General features: G+C 39.5%; 1 protein-coding gene across 4 annotated transcripts in view; it reads left to right on the plus strand.

The window, feature by feature from the left end:
* Positions 1-25,157, plus strand: part of SCP2 (sterol carrier protein 2) — a 124,115-nt gene extending 98,958 nt beyond the window's left edge. For 2 of the 4 annotated variants that reach the window (XM_050803132.1, XM_050803142.1), the window contains 4 exons: positions 1,334-1,436; positions 12,191-12,320; positions 21,438-21,517; positions 24,155-25,157. In XM_050803132.1, the coding sequence (XP_050659089.1) occupies positions 1,334-1,436; positions 12,191-12,320; positions 21,438-21,517; positions 24,155-24,250 (409 nt within the window). In that variant the 3' untranslated portion in view covers positions 24,251-25,157. Of the gene's footprint in view, positions 1-1,333; positions 1,437-12,190; positions 12,321-21,437 lie in introns of all 4 variants that reach the window. The other 2 variants (XM_050803140.1, XM_050803137.1) reach the window with 2 other exon arrangements.
* The last annotated feature ends 173 nt before the right edge of the window (positions 25,158-25,330 follow it).

Raw genomic sequence — 25,330 nt, forward strand, 5'->3', positions numbered from 1 at the left:
ACTTTGGGAGGCCTATGTGGGAGGATTGATTGAGCCCTGGAGTTTGAAACCAGCCTGGGCAACATAACAAGGCCCCTGTCTGTACAAAAAATCTTAAAAATTAGCTGGGCATGGTGGCATGCGCCTGTAGTCCCAGCTTACTCGGGAGGTTGAGGCAAGATTGCCTGAGCCCAGGAGTTTGAGGTTACAGTAAGCTATGATTGGACCACTGCACTCCAGCCTGGGTAACGGAGTCCCTGTGAGAGAGAAACAGAGAAAAAAAAAGTATGAAATGATAGAAGGAAAAGGGAAAGAGAAAGGAGCACTGTTTTTTTTTTTTTTTTGACAGGGTCTAACTCTCTCACCCAGACTGGGGTGCAGCAGTGCGATCATAGCTCACTGCAGCCTCTATCTCCCAGGCTCAGGTGATCCTTCCGCTTTAGCCTCCTGAGTAGCTGGCACTACAGGCACATGCCACCGTAATAGAGTTAATAAATAACTTACTTATTTATGTAGAAATGGTCTGGTTCCATCACCCAGGCTCAAGCGATCCTTCCACCTCAGCCTCCTGAGTAGCTGAACTACAGGCAGGCACCACCATACCAGGCTAATTTTTGTATTTTTTGTAGAGTTGAGGTTGCGCCATGTTGCCCAGGCTGGTCTCAAACTCCTGAGCTCAAGCGATCTGTCTGCCTTGGCCTCCCAAAGTGCTGGGATTACAGGTGTGAGCCACTGTGTCCAGATAACTATGTTATTTATTTTTTTGTTTCTAAATTGTCTCCTCCACTAGCATGTAAGATTCATGAAGGTAGCTTCTTTGGTTTACTGTATTTTCAAGAAAAAATTCTAGCTCCTAATGAGCTGATTATGTGTTGAAAAAATGGGAAGAAGAGCTTAATTGTTTGTTTGTGACGGAGTTTCACTCTTGTTGCCCAGCATGGAGTGCAATGGCGCGATCTCGGTTCACTGCAACCTCCGCATCCTAGGTTCAAGTGATTCTCCTACGTCAGCCTCCTGAGTAGCTGGGATTACAGGCATGCACCAGCATGCCCAGCTAATTTTTGTGTTTTTAGTAGAGACGGGGTTTCTCCATGGTGGTCAGGCTGGTCTTGAACCCCTGATTTCAGGTGATCCGCTTGCCTCAGCCTCCCAAAGTGCAGGGACTACAGGCATGAGCCATCTCGCCTGGCCAAGCTTAATTATTTTATATGCTTACTAAAGATTTCCTCTGGATAAGATTTGCAACATCTCTGTTCTTGTGGTTTTTGAAAATTTTGAAAATTACTATCTTATAAATGTTGAAAAACCTAGTACCTATGTGACTCCATGAATTGAAACGGTTTCTTTCCCCCAGTTCATTTAGAACTCATCAAATTGAAGCGGCTCCAACCAACTCTGCAAGTGATGGATTTAAGGCAAATCTTGTCTTTAAGGAGATTGAGAAGAAACTTGAAGAGGTAAGATTTATGTAAAATATTGCCAGGAAGGACCTTGAGGCTAGAGGAAGCAGACACAGGTGTTGCCACGAGGTGGTACAATTGAAAATTTATATCATGTTTTCAACTATTGAGTGTAGTTAGATTTCTGAGTGTCTATTAAGGCTTCCTTGTAATTCTAAAAGAAATGCATTTCAGAAATGTATAAATCTCCAGATTTGAGCTTAAAAAACCATGATAAATACTGTTAAAATTGTCGCTCTTTTCTAGGTCCTCTTTGTCAGAGGGTTATTCAGTTATGGGCAAAGTTCAAATGTAAAGGGATTCTAATTTATTTTGGTATAATTTCCTTTGAATTAAAAAGGTCTTACTTAAAATCATTCCAAAGAATAATATTTAAAACGAGCCTTTTTTGTACATAGATCAAAATTTTTTGTAAAAAGAAATTGTTTTGATTTCTTAAAGTAGTTAAAAATTTTTTGTTTTAAAAATGATGCTAGTTTAAAAAATTTATACTATACAGAAATGTATGTTTATGAATAATATAAATTTTATACTATACTTTTGTTTTAACCTTTTAAACAAAAGTTTAAAATCTCCCCAAATTCTGCCACTCAGAGTTTACTGAAATGTTAACAGTGGTTAACGTTCTTTCAAACATCTCTCTCTGTGTATATTAACTTATAGTTTTAAGCTAGGGTCATATAATACCTGTTGTTTTGTTGTTTTGTTTTGTTTTGAGACAGGGTCTTGCTCTGTCACCAAGGCTGGAGTGCAGTGGTACCATCTTGGCTCACTGCAACTTTCACCTCCCGGGTTCATGCAATTCTCGTGCCTCTGCCTCCTGAGTAGCTGGGAGTACAGGCGCCCACCACCACGCCAGTCTAATTTTTGTATTTTTAGTAGAGACAGGGTTTCACCATGTTGACCAGGCTGGTCTTGAACTCCTGACCTCAAGTGATCCACCCGCCTTGGCCTCCCAAAGTGCTGGGATTACAGGGGTGAGCCACCACGCCCACCACAACACCTGTTGTTTTTTATTATACTATATATGCTGATCTATTTTTTATGTACAATAATTAGTTCTTGATAGGTAATAGTCATACTAAGGCAATCTAAAAATAACTCTCCAGGCAAAATTGATATTTATTTCATTGTTTTAAACTTAGAGGAATCTTGGGATCTCTTTCTTTTTTTTTTTTGAGACAGAGTCTCACTTTGTCTCCCAGAATGGGAGTGCAGTGGCATGATCACGGCTCACTGCAGCCTTGAGCCCCTGGGCTCAAGTGATCCTTTCACCTTGGTCTCCCAAAGTGTTGGGATTATAGTCATGAGCCTCTGCTTGGATGTATTTCATTATTGATTTTAGATCTCAGACCATACAAGGCATGGTTACAGCCATAATCACAATGCAAATTACACATCTATTAAGGTGATCAAAGTGGGCTGGAATAAATAGAATGTTTAAACTGTATTTCACCACATTAGAGCCATGGTATGAAAGGCAAACATTGTGCTTATCTCATAACCCTTATTGTAGGCCAAAGGACTACTTAATATATGAGATGATTGCACTGTGGATGGGAATACAGGTGATATAACTGATGTGTCTTGTGAAAGAACCCAACATTCCCAGGACTTTCATTATAATCTACAACCATCCTGAGGGAGAGCAGGGCCAGCCATTGGCCTAGAAGCCGCAGACCTGTCCTGCAACCATCTTGGGATGCATCCACATGGGGCTACCTGTTTTATAACCTGTGTTTTTCTTTGGACAGTATGTTCCATGGCCATAATCTAAATCTTTACCCTCTTTTTTTTTTTTTTTGAAACAAAGTCTCGCTCTGTCACCCAGGCTGGAGCTCAGTGGCACAATCTTGGCTCACTGCAACCACCACCTCCTTGGTTCAAGCGATTCTCGTGCCTCAGCCTCCCGAGTAGCTGGGATTACAGGCACGTGCCACCACACCCAGCTAATTTTTTATTTTTAGTAGAGACAGGGTTTCACCATGTTAGCCAGGAGGTCTCTATCTCCTGACCTCGTGATCTGCCTGCCTTGGCCTCCCAAAGTGCTAGGATTACAGGCATGAGCCACTGTGCCTGGCCATTTACCCTGATTTTTAATACATAGTATGTATTCATATGTATTTGTCATAATTTAAATAGCTTCCTGTGATGAATATCAGGTTGTATTTAACATTTTCAAGTAAAACGGTGCTGTAATAAATATCCTTTTGCACTCATATTTAAGCTATGATCAATTTAATATAAATAAAGGAGGAAAATTGTTGAGTGGTTGGCTATGTGCATTTTGTATATTGATACATATTGCCAAACTACACCAGCAAGAGGGTACTAATTTACAAACATTACCAATTCATGAGAGTGACTATTTTTTCATTTTAAAAAATTTATTTACTTTTATTTTTGTAAAGATGGGGTCTTGCTATGTTGGAGAGTAACTATTTTTACTTCACACCTCTGATACTGTGTTGGCTGGTTTTTAAAAATCTTTGGGCCGGGCACAGTGACTCACCCCTGTAATCCCAGCATTGTGGGAGGCTGAGGCGGGTGGATCACCTGATATCAGGAGTTCAAGACCAACCTGGCCAACATAGCAAAACCCTGTCTCCGCTAAAAACACAAAAATTAGCCGGGCATGATGGCGCACACCTGTAGTCCCAGCTACTAGGGAGGCTGAGGCAGGAGAATCGCTTGAACCCAGAAGGCGGGGGTTGCAGTGAGCCGAGGTCATGCCACTGCACTCCAGCCTGGGTGACACAGTGAGACTCCACCTCAAAAAAAGTAAAATAAAATAAAATAAAAATAAAAAGTCTTTGCCAACCTAGTAGGAAAAAATATCTCATTGTTTCTTGAACTTCTTTCATTATAAGTGTTCCTATAAAATGAAGTTGCACTCTATAAAGTCTCAGCTTAAAAGTTTTGGTTTTTTAAAATGCTGCCAATATATTCCTGCAGAAGAACACATAGGATAGTTGTGTCTGACAAGTTGCTTCATTTATTTCAACCCTATTCCATCTAAAAAAAAATCAAATAAATTAATGTAGAGACTATCTACTATGAAGTGTGAGGTATGGCAGTATATCAATCATTGAATACTTCATTACTGGGATTAACAAAGTAGAGTGGTTTTTATTTTACAGTATTCTTTTAGCCTTGCAAATGTATGCCTCTTGCTCCATTTTTATTCTTTTCTCTATAACCTCCCTACCAACCTTGTTCCCTTGTTTCTTTCTCCTTCCCACGATTGTCAGTTTCCTAAGTGTTTGCAGCACTAGAAAGTTAAAGTCTTGGAATCTTTTGTCAATTCATGCATTTTCTGCATTAGCAAAGGCAGCCTGGCCAAAGATTTTATTTCCACTTCTGTCTTTGTTAGCAATTCTCCATTGCCCTTCTTTGAATTTTGTCTTAATTTTTTTGTCCCTATTAAGTCTGTGACAGGACCTACTCCTTAACCTTTTGCCTACTCAGAAAAAAGTACTTTTCTTCAAGCAAGGAGGCACTCAGAACTTTTAGTACTAATGATCTCCAATTTCACAACTGTATTTTATTTTCCCTTTTAACTCTCTCTCCTCATCAGTTTCCTTACCCTCTCTCACTCCCCTACTTCAATTGAAAATGTTTTATTGTCCAAGGGATGTGATTTTATAAGAGGATCAGTTGTTTCTGAAAAGTAACAGCAAGTGCAAATTATTCTCTTATCTATTTTAAGGAGGTGGGAGGATAAGCAGTAAGGTTATAGGAATTTATCTTCAAGTATGCAGGTAGAATTTCTAAATGTTTGCTGGTGTTTTCCTGCTGTAACTTGTTGGTGTCTGCACATAGCTGTATTCCTGAGGCACTGTGCAAGCAGATGGCATGGATGCACCTGGAAATAGTCATTCATGGGCCTCTGGCCCTAAAGGAAGTCTTCCTCTCAGGTGGCCTAGCACACTAATGTTATTAACCCCCTCTCATAGATTATTTCCACAGAACCTTGAGAGAAAAGATTTTAAGGAATGTGAACACTTTGAACTTTCTTCATTTTATGGTGGCAGATACAGCTCTGCTGTCATCGGCTAAAGTTTAGAAATATTGGTGTGACCTACCGTTTCAGTGTGGTATGGTCAAATGAAAGTAGCATTGAATTTGGGATTAAAGCAACCTGGGATTGAGTTCTGGTTGTACTACCCACTAGCCGTATGTCCCTGCCTCTCAGGGAACACAGAGTTTAGTGGGACGAGAGACATGGAAAAATATTTCCAGAAAAAAGTAACATGGGTTTATGTGCAGAGGGCCATCGAAGTATCTGGTGGAGATAGAGACTCCTTCCCAAAAGAGTTAGCATGTGAGCTGAGACTTGAATGAGGAGGTCAGGGGTGGGAGTGGAGGCTAGGAAGAAGTGAGTGTCCTGGGATGGGGTAGGAGTAAGGGCATGGAGGCATACAAGCACATGGCACATAAGTTCATGGAATTCAACATGTTCATGGAATTCAAAGATGAAGAGGAAGAGAAAGTGGCTGGAGTTCAGACAAATATCCTTCAGATCTGAAGACTCTAGGATAATATGTAAAGACAGACTTCATCCTGTTGACTGTGAGGAGTCACCAAGAAGTTCAAGCCTGAGAGTGCCAGATGGATATGTTAGTGTTAGATGTACTACTTGGCAGCAGTATAGAGGAGAAGCATTCTTAATCTTTATGAGCCTCAATTGCTTTTTCTGCTTAATGAGCTAATATTAATGTCTGCCCAACTATTTGTATGGTTTTGTGAAGATTAAAGAAATTATATATACAAAAGTATTAAAAACTTGAAGGCCCCTCAAAATAATTAGTATTGTTGTTAGTAGTTTTTTCTACAGTTAAAATAATTTAAGTGAGCTCTTTTAAGGGAAGCCAACATAAGAGCATTTCTTTTTCACTTAAAAGAAAAACCTGACAGTCATTTTTGTTTCTTGGTTTAACTAGAAAATACTGGTAGTTAATTTCAGGATACTCATATGTAAGAGATGCCTCCATGACTATTGAGATAAGTAGTCCCTGACTAAATATTTTAGGGCAAAACAAGTGTTTTGTCCTAAGACCCATGTCCAAGATTCCAGGTGGCTCTCAGGGGATCTACCTGTATATAAGAAAAAGGTTGACATACTGGGCACAGTGGCTCATGCCTGTATTCCCAGCACTTTGGGAGGCTGAGGTGGGTGGATCACTTGAGGCCAGGAGTTCAAGACCAGCCTGGCCACATGATGAAACCCCATCTCTACCAACAATACAAAAAAATTAGCTGCGTGTGGTAGCGTGTGCCTGTAATCCCAGCTACTTACGAGGCTGAGGCAGGAGAATCGCTTGAACCCAGGAGGCAGATGTTGCAGTGAGCCGAGATTGCACCACAGCACTCCAACCTGAGCAAAACTCATCTCAAAAAAAAAAAAGGTTGACATACCCAGTAGGATGACTAAAATAAAAAAAGCCAATAACAATTGTTTGTGAGGATGTGGAGAAATTGGAAACCCTCATTAATTGCTGGTAGGATTGTGACATGATGTAGCCACTTTGGGAGTGCCTTAAAAAATTAAACATGACCTTATGACCTAGCAATTCGATTTCTAGATATGTAACCAAAAGAAATTAGGAGCCTGTGTTCACACAAAAACTTGCACACAAATGTCTGTAGGAGTATTATTCATAATAGGAAAAAATGGAAGCAACCATCAACTGCTGAATACATAAACAAAGTATGTTACACCCATACAATGGAATATTATTTAGCCGTAGAAAGGATTGAAGGAGGCCGGGCACAGTGGCTTATGCCTGTAATCCCAGCACTTTGGGAGGCCGAGGTAGGTGGATCACTCGAGGTCAGGAGTTCGAGACCAGCCAGGCCAACATGGTAAAACCCCATCTCTACTAAAAACACAAAAACTTTTAGTACTTTTTTTGGCACGTGGTGGTGCATGCCTGTAGTCCCAGCTACTTGGGAGGCCGAGGCGGGAGAATCACTTGAACCAAGGAGGAGGAGGTTGCAGTGAGTCAAAACATGCCACTGCACTCCAGCCTGTGTGACAGACTGACTCCATTTCAAAAAAAAAAAAAAAAAAAAAAAAGGATTGAAAGACTGATCCATGTATGCATCAATGTGGATAAACCTTGGAAACATCATGCTAAGTGAAAGAAGCAGTCACAAATATATTGTGTGATTTCATTTATATGAAATGTCCATAATAAGCAAATCTGTAGATTTGGGAAGTAGATTAGTGGTTGCCAGGGGCTGAGGGGTAGAGGAGACAGGACATGACTGCTAACGGTTGTGAGTTTTTTTGGGGGTTAATAAGAATGCTCTAAAATTAGATAGTGGTTTTGGTTGTACAACCTTAAATATACTAAAACAACCACTGAATTGAATACTTTAAAAGCATGAATTTTATAGGATATAAATTATGTCTCAATGCTGTTATAAAACAAAAACACAACAAAAAGAAATAGTAAACTTAGGCCAGGCTCTCTGCATACTTAGAAACAGAGGTTAGTATCTAATGTCAGTTTATGTAAGTTCCTCAGGGGCAGTTTTGAGTATTTCAGGTACTTATCACAGTGCCTGAACATTGTAAACACTTAAGTCTTTCTTAAAATAATTAATATTATGAGGCTGGGCACGGTGGCTCACGCCTGTAATCTCAGCACTTTGGGAGGCTGAGGCGGGTGGATCACGAGGTCAGGAGATCAAGACCATCCTGGCTAACACAGTGAAACCCCGTCTCTACTAAAAATACAAAAAATTAGCCGAGTGTGGCGGCGTGTGCCTGTAGTCCCAGCTACTTGGGAGGCTGAGGCAGGAGAATGGTGTGAACCCGGGAGGCGGAGCTTGCAGTGAGCCGAGATTGTGCCACTGCACTCCAGCCTGGGCGACAGAGTGAGACTCTGTCTCAAAAAAAAAAAAAAAAATTAATATTATGATACCAAAAGGAAGAATTTTGTGTGTAAATTATTGCAAATATGTAAGGCCGAAATAAAGAAGATAGGAAATAAAAGCTATTAGAAATTAAAGAGAACTCAACAGGTAGCCAGTTCCAAAATAAACATTAGAAGATTAGTATATTTTCTATATATTTGCAATAACCTAGCCATAAAATGTAATGCAAAGATGTGTTATTAACAAAAACAATATAAAATACCTAAGAATAAACTTATCAAGAAATGTACAGAAGTCTATGTTGGGGAAAAAAAAGACAACATTTTCCCAAAGGACATTAAAGAAAAGGTGAAGGTTTACTATATTCATGGATGGGAAGACTTAATATTGTAAAGATACTACCTCTCCCCTAAACAGATCTGTATATTTTATGTAACCCCATCCAACTCCAACAACATTTTGTGAGAAGAACTAAGTGATTGTAAAGTACATATAAAGGAAAATGTGTCCAAAAAAAAAATACAAAATAACCAAGAATATTTGGTAGAGAGGAATTATAATTGAGATTTGCTGTGTCAAAGAGTAAAGTGTATTATAAAGCTATAATATTAGCACAGAAATAGCAGCTAGATCATATAATAAAACATCATCAACAAAATGCTAACATTCATTGAGTATGCTGTGTGTTGTGGGTATTTACATAATTCTCATACATGTCTGTAAGGGTAGTTACTATTTTATTCCCATTTAACAGATAAGAAAACTGAGATTCATACACAAATACAAAAAATTAGCTGGGCATGGTGGCAGGCGCCTGTAGTCCCAGCTACTCAGGAGGCTGAGGCAGGAGAATGGCGTGAACCCAGGAGGTGGAGCTTGCAGTGAGCCAATATCACACCACTGCACTCCAGCCTGGGCAACACAGCGAGACTCCATCTCAAAAAAAAGCAAACTGAGATTCAGAAAGTTTTAATAACTTGGCTAACTTGTTGATAACAATCAACAGGGTATTGGTTAAATAAAATATGGTATACTTTTACAATTAAAGACTATATGTGACCATTTAAAGTTATGTAGAATATTAGTGACATAGTAATTAGGATAATTATATTAAACAAAAAAGTAGATTATAAAACAATATGATCCCATTTAAGATATATATATATATAAAGGTTTATATATGACATATGTATACTATATTTTATTTAATCGGTGCCCTGTTAATTGTTATTCAGGCTTATGCTAACTTCTGGCTTTTATCACAGTGCTATGAATAACATTCTCATATCTAAATATTTTTACAGAGCCTCATTTATTTAAGGGTAAATACCTAGAATTAAACTTTGCTAATTAAGAACACCAAATCTAGGTATCAAAATAGGTTTGAATTCTTGCTCTTCCTTGTACTTCTACAAACCTAGCCAAGTTGTTAGACCTTCCTGAATATATATGTATATAATATATATATAGCATATATATCATATATAAATCTTATATATATATCTTAAGTGGGATCATATTGTTTTGTAATCTACTTTTTCTGTTTAATATAATTAAACAGATCCCATTTAAGAGACATATATATATAATCTTTTCTGTTTGATATAATTAGATCCCATGTAAGATACATATATATATAATCTTCTCTGTTTAATATAAACAGATTCCATTTAAAAGATATATATCTTAAATGAGATCATATTTTGTAATCTACTTATTCTGTTTACAGAAAGATTCTTGTTTTTGGTACAAAACTCATTTTTTTTCTCTGCATATATATGTATCCAAAATGATTTTCTTTGAGTGATAAAATTATGAATGATTTTGGCCGGGTGCTGTAGCTCACGCCTGTAATCCTAGCACTTTGGGAGGCTGAGGCAGGTGGATCACTTGAGGTCAGGAGTTCGAGACCATCTGGCCAACGTAGTGAAACCCTGTCTCTACTAAAAATACGAGAAATTAGCTGGGCATAGTGGCACGTGCTGTAGTCCCAGCTACACGGGAGGCTGAGGCAAGAGAATCGCTCGAACCCAGGAGGCAGAGGTTGCAGTGAGGCAAGATCGCGCTACTGCACTCCAGCCTGGGTGACAGGGCAAGACTGTCTAAAAAATAATAATATAATAAATTACAAATGATTTGTATTTTCTTCTTGTTTGTTGATATTTTCTAATTTTTCCACAGTGAAATAAATATTCCTTCTCTAAAAATTTTTTTTCAATAAAATTATTATGTTGCTCATGTTTTTTTTAAACAAGATATGTGAGGTTGTTGTCATTCTTTCATTATTCACCCTGCCAGCTGGCTTAGCTGCTCCTCTGTGCTCCTGCAGTCCCGTGTTTCCCTTGATCCCAGTGTATTGTCGTAGTGATTATAGCGTATTGTTATTACTTACTTTTCTGACTCCTATTTCTATATACTTGGTGCCTGTAACAATATTTGGCTCAATAAATGCTTCAGGAAGGAAAGACTGGGAATGAAAGGAAAAAAAAGAGGAAGTGAGGGAGAAGGGAAACCCCCTTGCAGAGATATAGGTCTAAGGTTTTTTTTCTGTATTTAGGCAGCTTCTTTCCCCAATATCCAAAAGCAAGTGGTGGATGGTATATTACTCATATAATTCTTTATACTGATAGAGAAAATGAGTTGAACAACAAGAACAAAAAAGGCCTTGATTTCAGAACCACTTGTCTTTAAGTCCTGATTGCGAGGAACCAAAAATATATGTAAGGCTAGCTGTGGTAGCTAACCCCTGTATCCCAGCACTTTGAGAGGCTGAGGCAGGAAGATTGTTTGAGCCCAGGAGTTTGAGACCAGCCTGGGCAGCATACGGAGATTCTGTCTCTATACACATACACACACATACACACACACACACACAGATCCAGATCCTGTCTCTACACACACACATAAACACACACACACATTCAATTAACCAGTTGTGGTGGCACATGCTTGTAGTCCCAACTACTTGGGGGAGGCTGAAGTATAAGGATTACCTGAGCGCTGGAGATTTACCCTGCAGTGAGCCCTGATTGTGCCACTGCCCTCCAGCCTGGGTGACAGAGTGAGACCTTGTCTCAAAAAAAAAAAGAAAATAAAACAATATATATATAAAATTTATATGTGTTTATATAGATACCATTTATATGCTTATATATATGTCATTTATATGTATGTGTATACACACACACAGAGAGAAGGGAAGGTGGGGATCTTTACATTTAGAAATGCCAGAGTGAATCTTTCCCAAATTATTGGAACATATGAGGGCTATTTTGGCAGAAAATGCTGCCCTGTCCCTCCTTCCCTTTTAGATACCAGTTGTATCTAAAAAGGCCTTTTTGGTTTTTTTTTGAGACAAGGTTTTGCTTTGTTGCCCAGGCTGGAGTGCAGTGACATGATCATAGCTCACCATAACCTCAAACTCCTGGGCTCAAGTGATACTCCCATTTCAGCCTCCTGAGTAAGTGGGACCACAGGCATGCCCCACTATGCTTAGTTAATTTTTTTATTTTTAGTGGAGACCAGATCTCACTATGCTGCCCAGGCTGGCCTTCAATTCTTGGGCTCAAGTGATCCCTCTACCTCTGCCTCCCAAAGTGCTGGGATTACAGGAATGATCACCATGGCTGGTTTTACAGCTAGCCTTACATATATTCCACATTTATTTTTAATAAAAGACTTGGCAGATGTGGGAGTTGTTGCCTGCTTGCCTTTCAGACTTTTCTGGGTAAAAGATCATAAAGGACCTTGGGGACTGCTCCCTGGCCCAGATACTCATATCATGTATCTATTTAAACATGAATTTGCTTGAGGAGAAAGCCAGAGAAATGGACTTAATGTAACCCCAGTGTTATTTTTCTTTCCAGGAAGGGGAACAGTTTGTGAAGAAAATTGGTGGTATTTTTGCCTTCAAGGTGAAAGATGGCCCTGGGGGTAAAGAGGCCACCTGGGTGGTGGATGTGAAGAATGGCAAAGGATCAGTACTTCCTAACTCAGGTTAGTTTGGGAATGACTTCATTTCTAGGAGCACTGACAAGTTTACAAAGGCTGTCAGCTGGGAAAATGGGGGTCTGCTCTACTGTTCCCCTAAAGGACTGGCTTTTAATGTTAAAGAACCAGTGAATTCCAGGGAACAGGAAGAGGTCAAAGCCACCTCCTCCCAAGGATTTGCAGGCTCCATCACAGAGTTGCCAATCTTAGGCTTTGGAATTAGGCAAACTTGGGTTGGAGTCCCGTCCATGCCATTCACATATTCTGACCTTGAACAAGTTATTTAACTTTTCTGAGACTCGGTTTTCTCTTCTGTAAATGGGCTTAATAAATGGCCCCTTTTCATAGGATTGGTATGAAGATTAAGAGGATTCTCTCTTAATTAACCTGTAAAGCACATGGTCCAGGCTGGGCGCGGTGGCTCACGCCTGTAATCCCAGCACTTTGGGAGGCCGAGGCGGGCGGATCACAAGGTCAGGAGATCGAGACCACGGTGAAACCCCGTCTCTACTAAAAATACAAAAAATTAGCCGGGTGCGGTTGTGGGCGCCTGTAGTCCCAGCTACTCGGGAGGCTGAGGCAGGAGAATGGCGTGAACCCGGGAAGCGGAGCTTGCAGTGAGCCGAGATCGCGCCACTGCACTCCAGCCTGGGCGACAGAGCGAGACTCCGTCTCAAAAAAAAAAAAAAAAAAAAAAAAAGCACATGGTCCAATGCATGGCTAGTGGCCTTGGAAGACCTGTCTATAGTCACTATCGCCAGTTATCCTCATCCAAATCTTTCTTGAACTCACTCTAGTCAGCTTTTGTCCTCATCGCTATCCCTGGACTGTTCCTGTCAAGGTCACCAGTGACTACCACATTGCTAAATTCAGTGGTTAATTCCCAGCCCTCATAATATTACACTTATACATTTTCCTTGCCTACTGGCTGTTCCTCCTCGGCCTCTCTTGATGGTTTCTTTTTGTCTTCAAATTTCTAAGCATTAGAGTGTTCCAAGGCTCAGTTCTATTTGCCTTAATTCCTTGGGGATCTTATCTAGTCCCATGCTTTAAAACAGTTTCTACACTAATGACTGTCTTTAGCGTGGACCCAGCCACTGAACTACAAGGTGTATATCCAACTGCTTAACTGACAAGTTTACTTGGACACCTAATAGGTATCGCAGAGCTAACATGTGAAACTGAACTCCTGATCTTTCTTCTTCTCCCCTGTAAGTGTGTACTCCTCTTGCTATTATCCCATTCTTGGTAAATTGCTCCTGTGTCCTACTGGTTCCTTGGTCTAAAAACCTTGAAGTCATCTCTGGCCACTTTTTTTCTCTTACACTCCACAGTTTAACACATCGGCACATCTTGTCCTCCTCTGTAGCCACCACCACCCTGGTCTAAGCCAGCATCATTGTTTTATCTGGTCTCCCTACTTCTATTCTTGCCCACTACTCTGCACACCTGCCAGAGTGATCATTTAAAAACTTGCCGAATTGTTACCTTCCTCTGCCCAAAAGCATCCAATAGCTTTGTCTCACTGCAGGTAAAAGCAAAGTTCTTAAAATTGTACTGTATGATCTGGCCCCAGTTTTCACTGTCTTACTATGTATGTCCTTGCTCACTTGGCTCCAGTAACACTGACTTTTTTGCTATTGCATGAATGTGGGATTCTCTTGGTTGGGGACTTTTCTACTCTCTGTTCCCTGTCCAGAATTACCTTCTCCCAGGTATCCTTGTGGCCTATTCCCTCCTTTCCTTTGGATCTTTGCTCAAATTTCACCTTCTCAGTGAGCCCCTCCCTAACCACCCTTTTTAAAATCTTACCCCCACAGTGAAACCCCATCTCTACTAAAAATACAAAAAAATTAGCTGGGTGTAGTGGCGAGTGCCTGTAGTTCCAGCTACTCAGGAGGCTGAGGCAGGAGAATGGCGTGAACCTGGGAGGCGGAGCTTGCAGTGAGCCAAGATCACGCAACTGCACTCCAGCCTGGGCAACAGAGCAAGACTACATCTAAAAAATATATATATATATATACCCCCATTACCATTCCCTATTGCCCTTTTCTGCCTTATTTTTCTCCATAGCACTTATTACTATCTGATATACCATGTAATATTTTACTTACTTTCTTTTTGTCCATCTCTCTCACTTGAATTGTAAGTTCCTTGAAGACAGAGCTTTTTGTCTGAGGTATACTCTGCATTCCCAGTGCTTAGAATGTACCTGACACATGGTAGGCCTTCAAAAATGAATAATTTAAAAATGGACAACAGAATGAATGAATGGTTCCGAGTAAGCATTCAGTAAGTGGTAGCTGTACTGTACTGTTATGCTTCTCTTGTTGGAGAGAGCCTAGGGTAATTTAGAAACACTATGGATTGGGACCAGCTTTTTGGAGGGCTTAAAATGCCATGATAGGGGCTGGGCAAGGTGGCTCACACCTGTAATCCCAGCACTTTGGGAGGCCGAGGTGGGCGGATCACAAGGTCAGGAGTTCGAGACCAGCCTGGCCAACATGGTGAAACCCCATCTGTACTAAAAATACAAAAAATTAGCTGGGTGTAGTGGTGCATGCCAGTAATCCCAGCTACTTGGGAGGCTGAGGCAGGAGAATTGCTTGAACCCAGGAGGCGGAAGTTGCAGTGAGCCGAGATGGCACCACTGCACTCCAGCCTGGGCAACAGAGCAAGACTCTGTTTTGAGAAAAAAAAAAAAAAATGCCATGATAGGAACTTTGAAAGTCATTTGGTATATAACCAGTATACCAAAGCTTTTTAATATGCATTAGAGCTTCCTAAATAGAAAAGTGAAATCAGAGCTGTGTTTTAGAGGATGAAACTGGTACATTAGACCTGATGAATTGAAAGGGGTGAGATCAGAAGCAGAGAGAGCCATCAGGAGGATAGATGTTGCCACTGTCTAAGTGAGCGGAGAGGATGGCCGGCCTTTGTGCAGGCAGTGGGAAAAGTGAATGTTGGGAGAGTAGATGCCAGAGATACTAGAGGTGAAGGTAATGGGACCTGGGAATTGTATGGAAGAAGCATGTCTGTCAAAAATGGTGAAATTTTATTACTGACACATTTTTGATGGAGGTCCTTTTGGAAAGGACGACATCAGGAGCACAGGTGGAAGCAAGGTTACCTCTAGTGAAAAGGGATGGATGGAAACTTCTTTCTCTGAAAGGGCAGGTAAATATTCAGGGGCATTTTGAGAGGAGAGGAGGTCGGCAAGCTCCTGGAATAGAGTATAGAGCTTGGAGTGTGGAGAAAAAGTGAAGAGTACTGTTAATGTGCATGGTTGAATAAGGGATTGATGAGAGATGAATGAAAGAAAAATTGAGCAGTAGTTAGGGCATCTGTCTAGTGTGGGCAGCATGACTTTGTTGTGGAAGGTTCCTGAATTATACAGAGTCCCTTTTTTTCCTTCCAAAATGAATGGGCAAAAAAAATGATCATAACTGCATTCTATGAGCCGCCACTCTAAGGTGGTGTACAAAGAAAAGCTAAAGGCTTTATCTGGATTCCAGCTTTTAGAAATAGAAAGAACTTCAGGAATTATATTTGTGATCTTTTTTTTTTAATGACTGAAGGTTAATGTTACTTTTGTATTTAGATATCTCCATACTGATATTAAGGTTGTTTTAAAAAAATTTCTCCTTCTCCTATTTTGTTGTTGTTGATTGATAGGGTTGGTTTGTTATCAAAGATCATATGCTGATGGAAAGCTGTTGAATGATTTTGGAAAAGCTGTGTTCCCTCCAGATAGGTTCTTGCCATGTTCTTCCCACATTAGGTGCTGTACCCCAGACCCCAAGGGATCTTACCCTGGGGCAGGATAATTTCTGCTGAAACTGACACTTGTTGGCAGCCAAGAGTGGTGCTGAAATACAGACTTACCAAGAAAAGCCATCACTGGAAATTGCCAGCTCCTTTTACATCAACCAACAAATGGCTATTTGTTAGAGATTAGCTACATTAAAGCATTAATAACCTGTCCTAGTTTCAACCGGCATTTTAAGGAGAATTGCTAGTTCATTTGGCATATACATAATGTTAGGGGGTTTGTTTATTGTTAACAAAGTAAGATTTACTTAAATGTATTTTGTAAGAGCTTGGTAATGATTATTGAGATGAATATATTATGGATTTTTAGATTTTGTGCATTTTCCATCATCTGTTTTTGCTGCCTGGGTACCTTTTAGTATCTCCTCCACGAGTTCTGCCTTTGCCTCATCTCCTTTGAAACGACTCATATAGCATATATCCAGGAAGCCAGCTTTGATTAATCTAGCATAAGATATTATTCCTTCATTCTTTTATTCTGCCCCTTCAGCACCTTGAGTTCTCAACTTTCTCCCTTTATGGGCAGCATGATACAGAAAGCTTCAGGGTCTCCTAACCCCAAGGTACACTAGAAAGAGCATAGCCTTTTAGAAACACCCAAAACTGGGTTCAGATCTAGGCTCTGTCACTTAGAGGGTATATACCTTCCCTGAGTCTAGTGGTCTTATCTAGAATATGATGAGAATAGTTTGTATCCGTAGAACTGTTGTGGGGATTAAATGAGATAAGGAAGATAGAGCACCTAGTAAGTGCTCAGTAAATCATTGTTTCCTCCCCAACCACATGTTAAACATTAATTGTGCTTAGACATATAGGTTTGTCTAAGGCTCCCAAAAGGACTTTGAAAACTTGGAAACCATCTGGGATTCATCAAATGCTGATAAATCAGTGAAGGCACAGTTAAAACTGAGCTGTTGAATGTTTACATACTTCCTACAACAAAAGGAAGCAATAGAGCATAGGAATAGGGAGTATGAGCTTTGGCAACAGGAATCTGCATTCAGATGTAGCTCAGCTACTTACTAGCTATGTGGTCTTGGGCAAGTTATTTGGTCCCTCTGACCCTTATAGGATTGTTATAAAGATCAGATGAGACCAGGTATGTTGAAGTGTTCAGCATAGTGAGAGCTCAATAAATGCTGATATTACAGCAGTAGCAGTAGCAGATTTTACTTCCTGAAGCCCCCTTTCAATGACCAAGAGTCCTTTCTTGGACTGTTAGGACCAGGTCCAACGATCTCAGTTTGTTTTTTACCTCGTGCTCTTTGATGTTATATATCTGCAAGAGAACTGGATTTTCTAGGCTGTAAATTTGTTTATTTTTTAAGGATTTAGACCTTTTTTCCAGTTTTAAGAGAAAATTTTGTTAGCAGCTAAGTTAGGATAACCATTGAATCTCAGTCTTTTTAGGGGCAATTCCTGAGTTGTAAGACATATAATAAAAACTTTTTTTCTATCTTGTTTCAGTTATTTAATAACAGAGGCATACTATGGTTTAACAGTTTATTCTATTTCTTTTTTTTTTTGAGATGGAGTCTCACTCTTGTTACCCAGGTTGGAGTGCAATGGTGCGATCTCAGCTCACTGCAACCTCCGCTCCTGGGTTCAAGAGATTCTCCTGCCTCAGCCTCCCAAGTAGCTGGGATTACAGGCACCCGCCACCATGCTCGGCTAATTTGTGTATTTTTAGTAGAGGTAGAGTTTCACCATGTTGGCCAGGCTAGTCTTGAACTCCTGACCTCAGATGATCTGCCCACCTCAGCCTCTCAAAATGCTGGGATTACAGGTGTGAGCCACTGTGCCCGGCTTCTATTCCATCTCTTTTATTAAGGTACAGGTTATCTGATTAGCTATTATGCCATAATTTGATCATCTTTTGAAATTCACATAATCTATTAATTTATTCAACAATTGTTTATTGATTTCCTATGTGTCAAGTACTCTTCAAGGGCCTGTGGATATAGCAGTGATCAACACTGACAAGGGCTCTGCCCCTTGAAGTTTTCATTCTGTTGGACAAATACAGACAGAAAACATATACACATATAAGTAGAGTAGTTTCAGATCAGTGCCCTGTGAATAAAATGTGACTTCATTTCAGGGAGAGGCCAGGTTTAATTTGAGCTAATTCTTAATGAGAGGAGGAGCCTACTGTTAGAATCCTATTGTTATATTAATTGATTGCCTAAAACGTTGACTGCTGAAAATGTTGATTTCTTGGTGAATTTTTCCTTTTGCACTTGAAACCTCTCATTTGGACAAGGTAGACACGGCTGATTTAACAATGAGGTATTAGTCTTTGTTGTCCAGTCTTTTTTCCACTATTTCACTTTGATAATAAAATTAATATTTTAAAAGCTTTGTATTATTAAAATTGCATACACTTGATGTAAAAAAAATTAGAAAAGATAGACAAATAAAATGAAGAACTACCCTGCCAAAATTCCACTGTCCAGGTTAGGAGTTGGCAAATTATGCCCTGCAGACCTAGCCTACCACCTGTTTTTACGTTTTGTGTTTTGTAAAATTTTTATTGAAGTCTAGCCTGTAGTAAGGGCATAATTCCAGAGTGTACCACATGATGAATGTTGACAAATGAATACACCTCCAAGATTAAGACACAGAATGTTGCCAGCACTCCAGAAGCCTCCCTCCTGCCCGCCTGCTCTCACTGTTCACTCCCAAAACGAACCATTATTTCGAATCCTATCACCATAGCTTGATTTTATTTATAGACCAATAACATTTACTCTTTTTTAGGTCTGGCTTTTTTTATTCAACAGCATAAGATTCATTCATATGGTTGCATGTGGCAATAGTTTGTGTTTACTATGCAAATACCCCAGAATTCATTCCTAGTGCATTTGATGTATCTTTGCATTGTTTCAAGTTGGGGGCCTGATGAATAATGTTGTTATGAATATTCTTATAGATGTCTTCTAGTGGACATTTCCGTTGTACTTATTTCCACTGGACATGTACCCAGGGCTAGGTGATAAAGTACAGGATAGCCAAACAGGATTTTCGTGTGGATGTACTATTTTACGTTTCCTTCCACCTTATATGAGAGTTTTAGTTCCTCTGCATTTTTGACGGTACTTGGTACTTGCCAGCTTTTTTTTAAATCAGGCTAATTGATGTACAATTAACAGTAAACAATAAAATCAACCCTTTTCAGATGTATAATTCTGTGAATTTAGACAAATGCATACAGTTGTGTAACTATCACCAGAAATCAAGATACAGACAGACTGTTTCCATTACCCCCAAAAGTGTCCTCATGTCCCTCTATAGTCAGCCCCCTCAGGCCCTTTCAGCCACTAGTTTGATTTCTCTCCCTGTAGTTTTGCTTTCCCTAGGAAGTCATACCCGTGAAATCATATAGTATGTAGCTTTTTGAGCCTCCTTCTTTCACTGAAATTTATTCATGTTGTTGCATGGATCATCAAGTGTTTTGTTCTTTTTTGCTGCTGAATGGTTACCCGTTCACCAGTTGATGCACATTTGGGTTTTTTCCAGCTTTTGGCAGTTATGAATAAAGCCACTATAAGCATTCACATGCAGGTTTTTGTGTGGACATAAGTTTTCATTTTTCTTTGGTGACTACCTAGGAATAGGATTGCTAGTTCATGTAGTATGTGTATATTTAGCTTTATGTGAAACTTCCAGAGTGTTTTCCGAAAATGGCTGTATCATTTTACAGTCTTTCTGATATTATGTTGACCTTTCATTTGTTTCACTTCCTCACTAATGCTGGGTATTGCCTTTTTTTTTTCTTTTTAAAATTTCAGCCATTTGTTCTAGTAGGTATGTGGCACTCATCATGATTTTAATGTGAATTTTCTGATGGTTAAGGAAGTGAAGCACTGTTTCATGTGTTTCTTGGCCATTTGGAGATCTTCTATATAATGCCTATATGTGTCATTTGCCCATTTTTATTTTGGATCGTCTAACCTTTTCTAGTTGAGCAGTAGGAGAGTAGGAGTTTTTTGGTTTTTTTTTCCCATAATCCACTGTACCTTCGACAGGAGTTCTTCATATAGTCTGGATACAAGTTCTTTGTCAGAGATATATGAGTTGCAAGTATCTTCTCCTTCCTCTGACTGCCACCTGTTTAAAATAATTTTATTGGAACACAGCCAACATTTGTTTATATATTATCTATGGCTGCTTTTGCACTAAAGGGCAGAATTGAGTAGTTGTGATAGAGACCTACTGACCTGCAAAGCCTAAAATATTTAGTGTCTGATCCATTACAGAAAGTTTGTTAACCCTCGATCTAGATAACCGTATTCATTTTCTATTACGGTATAACAGATTGCCACAAACTTAGTAGCTTAAAATAATGCACACATTTATTAGCCCACAGTTACCTTGGATAAGTAGGCTGAGGACAGCTTGGCTGGGTCCTCTGCATAGAGTCACACAAGGCTACAGTCAAGGTGTTGGCCAAGGCTGGGCTCTCATCTGGAGGCTTCACTGGGGAAGGATCCATGTCCAAGTTCATTCAGGTTGTTGGCAGAATTCATTTCCCTGTGGCCTTGGGAATGATAGCTTTCCTCTTTTACTGGCTATAGGCCAGAGCTGGTCCTCAGCTCCTAATGGCCAGTTCCCTGCCACATAGCCCTCTCCATAGGAAGTCCATAACATAGCAGTGAAGTCATTCAGAGTCAGCAGGAGAGCAAGAACAAATCTGCTAGCAAGGTGGAATCATTTAATGTAACAAAATCACAAGAGTGACATCTCATTATCTTTGCCATATTCTGTTAACTAGAAGCAAGTCACAGGTTCTGCTCACACTGGAAGGAAGGGGATGTACATCAGGAGGGTCACCTTAGAGTCTGTCACAGTTACTATTAGTAATATATTGGTGTCTTCAGTTTACAGATGTTTTTCTATATTTATATAGTTGAATTCTGTTTTTAAGCAAAAATGGCATCATACAGTTTATTTTGTAACTGGCATATATAATAATATCACGAATAATGTAACATGAACATTTTTTTATGTCAGTAAATCCAGATCCATGTCATTTCTTATTGTGGTTTATATCATACCTGACTATTTGAATATACCATAATTTATTTAATCAATTCCATCTTGTTAAATATCAGGATTGCTTGTGGTTTGTGTCACATTTTACCAGCCTGCCATAGAAGTATATGTGAGTGCCCATTTCCCCATACTGCCTCAGTGCTGGTTGTAATTCTGTTGCAGTCAGTGGCTTTTGACAAAAATGTATATGTGAAACTGAACACCTCCTTTTCTCCTTCTCCTGTGTATCTGTTTTAGATAAGAAGGCTGACTGCACAATCACAATGGCTGACTCAGACTTCCTGGCTTTAATGACTGGTAAAATGAATCCTCAGTCGGTAAGTATGATGGAGCTTATATCCTGCTAGTAGGTAGGTTTTCAGCCCTTTCTACTCCATCTCCTGACTCAGACTCTAAAGTGCAAAGTGGTCAGACACACAAAACTCTGCAGCGTTCCCCAAACAAGTGACAGATGTCTGCGGAGCAAGCTATGTGCCAGACACTGTCTTGTGTGCTGGAAGTGCCCAGAAGAATAAGAAATAGTTCCCACGCTCAGGGCATCCACAGATCTGGAAAAGAGTCAGTGCAGCCAGAGATCCAAGGTGCCACACCTGACTTGTGGTCAGGGGAGGATGAAGGCAGGAGCAGCCATATCTCTCTGGGCCATCAGGGAGAGCCCCACAGAGGAAGCAGCTCTTAAGTTTAGTGCCCAGGTGGAAAGTAGGAGTGTTCCAGCAGGAGGGAGTGGTGGCATGAACAAAGGCATGACCTTTTACATTCTATTTATTTGCCCATGTTCTTCTTTTTGCCTGACCTGTTCTTACCTGACAAATGATTTGTCTTTCAAAGTTAGCTCAGATGTTATCTCCAAGGACCTCTTTCCAAGTTGCTGCGGAGCTGTAACCAGTCCCTCTCCTGAGCCACGTACTGGACTGCCAGCTTAGTGCCTGTTGTGTTGTGTTAGTCATAATATGCCTCTCTCTCTTCCCTGTTAGACTGTCAGTGTCTCAAAGCATCAAAGCACATCTTATTTGTCTTTATGTTTCCAGAATTTAGCACAGTCTCTGACATTTTTAGGTATTCTGTAAACACCTGTTGGACTAAATTGCATTTGTCTAGAATGTGTTTATGCCTTGTATAGATTTTCCTAGTCCCCAGATTGTCAAGGGTCCTCTTAGATTCTTCAGCTGCAGTGTTGAATGGACTTGATACAGTGAGCTTTCTGTCAACTTGATATACTGAGCTTTCCATTAAAAAAGAAACTAAGATGTTTCTTTCCAATGTAACTTAATTTTTTTGTTGTCTCAGTCTGGTTTGTTTTAGGTCTTATTCCTGTGGTTCTCTGGTAATTTGCAAGATTGGATAAAACAACTAAATCTCACTCCCACTTGCTTTTTTAAAATGCTTTTTCTAAGTAACCAAGCACATTTTAGTTGATGCCATGGCAAGTGAGATTTGTATCTGTGATGTTTCCGCTGAATACACACCATTGGCACTGACATTTCCACTGAGCTCGCTCCAGAAATCTAGACAGAACAGAGGCCACCAGTATAGGAGCTGGCTGTCATCCTGCTTCCCACCCACTGCACATGCTATGCACAGCTCTGGCAGGCTGTTCAGACTTCACACATCAGCTGCCTTCATTCTCTCAATTTATCTTTGTACTGCCCATTTTGGGGGCAAGGTGTCAGCTTATTTTCCTTCAGCACCTGTTAACACCCAAAGGAATTAAAGATAAAAATAGCAGACCTTTCTATTAATGTGCTAATGGACTTCCCTTATGCTCAGAGGATTTCCAGAGGATTTGACTGGAAATCGTTAAATGCAGTGGAAATTCTAATTTCAGTGTTTGACTCCAGCAGCAAGCATACATGAAGAACACCTAGGGGCCAGACTGAAATCATCTTTATGTATGGACTCTCTAAAGGGTGAAGATTCATGTTTTCTCCATTGTTAGTAAATAAAAAGTGATTTTCTTTGTTAACTTACAAAGGGGAAAGGTGGTGAGTTTCTCCTGTACTACTGGTCTGTATTTTTTAATGATGTTTGTTCAATATATTGTATTCTGAGTCACCTGACCTTTAAGCCATCAGACAGAAGGCTTTGTGCCATATTTAGTTTGTCCAGACAGAGGAGGGGGAAAAAAAAGAATTAGTCACCCCTACCAGGAGGTACAGAAAAAACAGAGCTCCTTACATTCCCATGGATGATATAGAAGAGCTCCTAGCTTCTTAATGTACTGTTAAAAACCTAAGACTACCAGAAACGTTTTTTAAAATCTAGCCCTTCCTTGTTTTAAACATTCAGTTAAAATACTGAGATCATGGCAGGGAAATTATGCTGTGTTCCCAATTTTGCTATTTCTCTTAAGTTTTCCTGGGATTTTGTTACATGGTAAATTTAGCAAACATCATGTGATCTAATCCCAGGCAGTTGTTAAATGGAACAAATTGTGGCTCTGCACTTCAGATTGGTTTGATTCTTCTTATTGAGCCAAAGAGTAACACAAGCACCCCATTATCAGCAGGCTCTGTGTCCTCTGTAGGGATAAGTCCTTTATCATTGGTGGCATTTCATCCACATGCACGTTAGATTGAACCCCAAGAGTTTCTGTGTTTTTTGTGTATGCTTTTTCTCTCAGCAGCCTGCTAAAAATTTCAGTTAGTATTTCCCACCTACGGGAATGTTTTAAAACAGAATCAGTCTAGTAACCCACTTTGAGGAGGACAGGTAAAAACAGGCTCAATTTCTATGAGAAATTTGGGAAGGCTGCTCCTTTCTGCTGCTCTGCGAAAAGTGTGGCCTTTTCAAATTCTTTGGAAGAATCTGGTTCCAAATCTATTGTAGAAAGCCAAGTTTCATATTTTAGAGAAAGTCATGTGACCTGGATAAATAAATGATCTCACGGCTAGATAGTATAGAAACATCAGCAATCTTAAAAACACCGAGTAATGAGTTTTCTTTCTTCTTTACAGGCCTTCTTTCAAGGGAAATTGAAAATCACTGGCAACATGGGTCTGGCTATGAAGTTACAGAATCTTCAGCTTCAGCCAGGCAACGCTAAGCTCTAAAGAACTCCCTTTGGCTACTTTGAAAATCAAGATGAGATATATAGATATATATCCATACATTTCATTGTCAGAATTTAGACTGAAACTACACATTGGCAAATAGTGTGGGATAGATTTGTTTTTAAATGGGTGTGACCAATCCTGTTTTTCCTGTGCTCTGGGTGAATAGAGCCTGATGGTAGACTACTGCTTTGCGGAATTGCATACAACTGTGCATTACAAAGTTAATATGGTAATTATGGTCTGGGGTAAAATTGAGTTTCAGAATAAAATTAGGAACAGTAAAATCCAAAGAACTATGTAAACAAAAAAGCTTTTGTTTTGCTTACAAAGTATATTTAAGGATTATTCTGCTGAAGATTCAATTTAAGAGTTTTCCTTGGGAGAACTAAGTAAGAAACACAATGCCAACAGCTGGCCAGTAATTAGTGTTGTGCACTTAATGTCCTTAATCAATTTCTCAATAGTTCTTGAAATTAGTGAGATTAAGAAAAAAGTCTAAACATTTTGCATGTCATGCTATCAGAAACAGTATTTTCTTCCCAAATCAAAATAAATATGATCAGAGCTTGCACACAGGCTTGTTTTTAAAACAAAAATATTTTTAAAACGGGTTTCCTTCTTGAAAAATCAGTGTATTAGTCATAAAACACTATCATTAAGAATAATTGAACAATAAAGTTTGCTTTGAGATGCACAGTTTTCAAATTATAATCTCACTTCAAATATATAAAGTCCTCGGTCCTTTGTTACAATTTCCTTTTTCATGTAAGTTTAATTATCTGCATTTATCTTTTTTCCTAGTTTTTCTAATACTAATGTTATTTCTTACAATTCAGTGAGATATGGGATAAAATAATGCTTTGAGAAGAATGTTTAATAGAAAATTAAAATAGCTTTTTCTGGCCTCTCTTATTTATATTATGTGTGTTCTTCTTGCTCAGGGTTCTCTAGATAATGCAGAATAAAGAGAAACATTGGGGGATTTATAAACTGAATGTTATCTGGACATAATCACTAGTTTTTGACTGGGGAGGCAGTGTGGTATGATAGAGCACTTGACTAGGAGCCAAGAGACTT

Source organism: Macaca thibetana, chromosome 1, assembly GCF_024542745.1.
Source record: "Macaca thibetana thibetana isolate TM-01 chromosome 1, ASM2454274v1, whole genome shotgun sequence".
Classification (NCBI taxonomy): Eukaryota; Metazoa; Chordata; class Mammalia; order Primates; family Cercopithecidae; genus Macaca; species Macaca thibetana.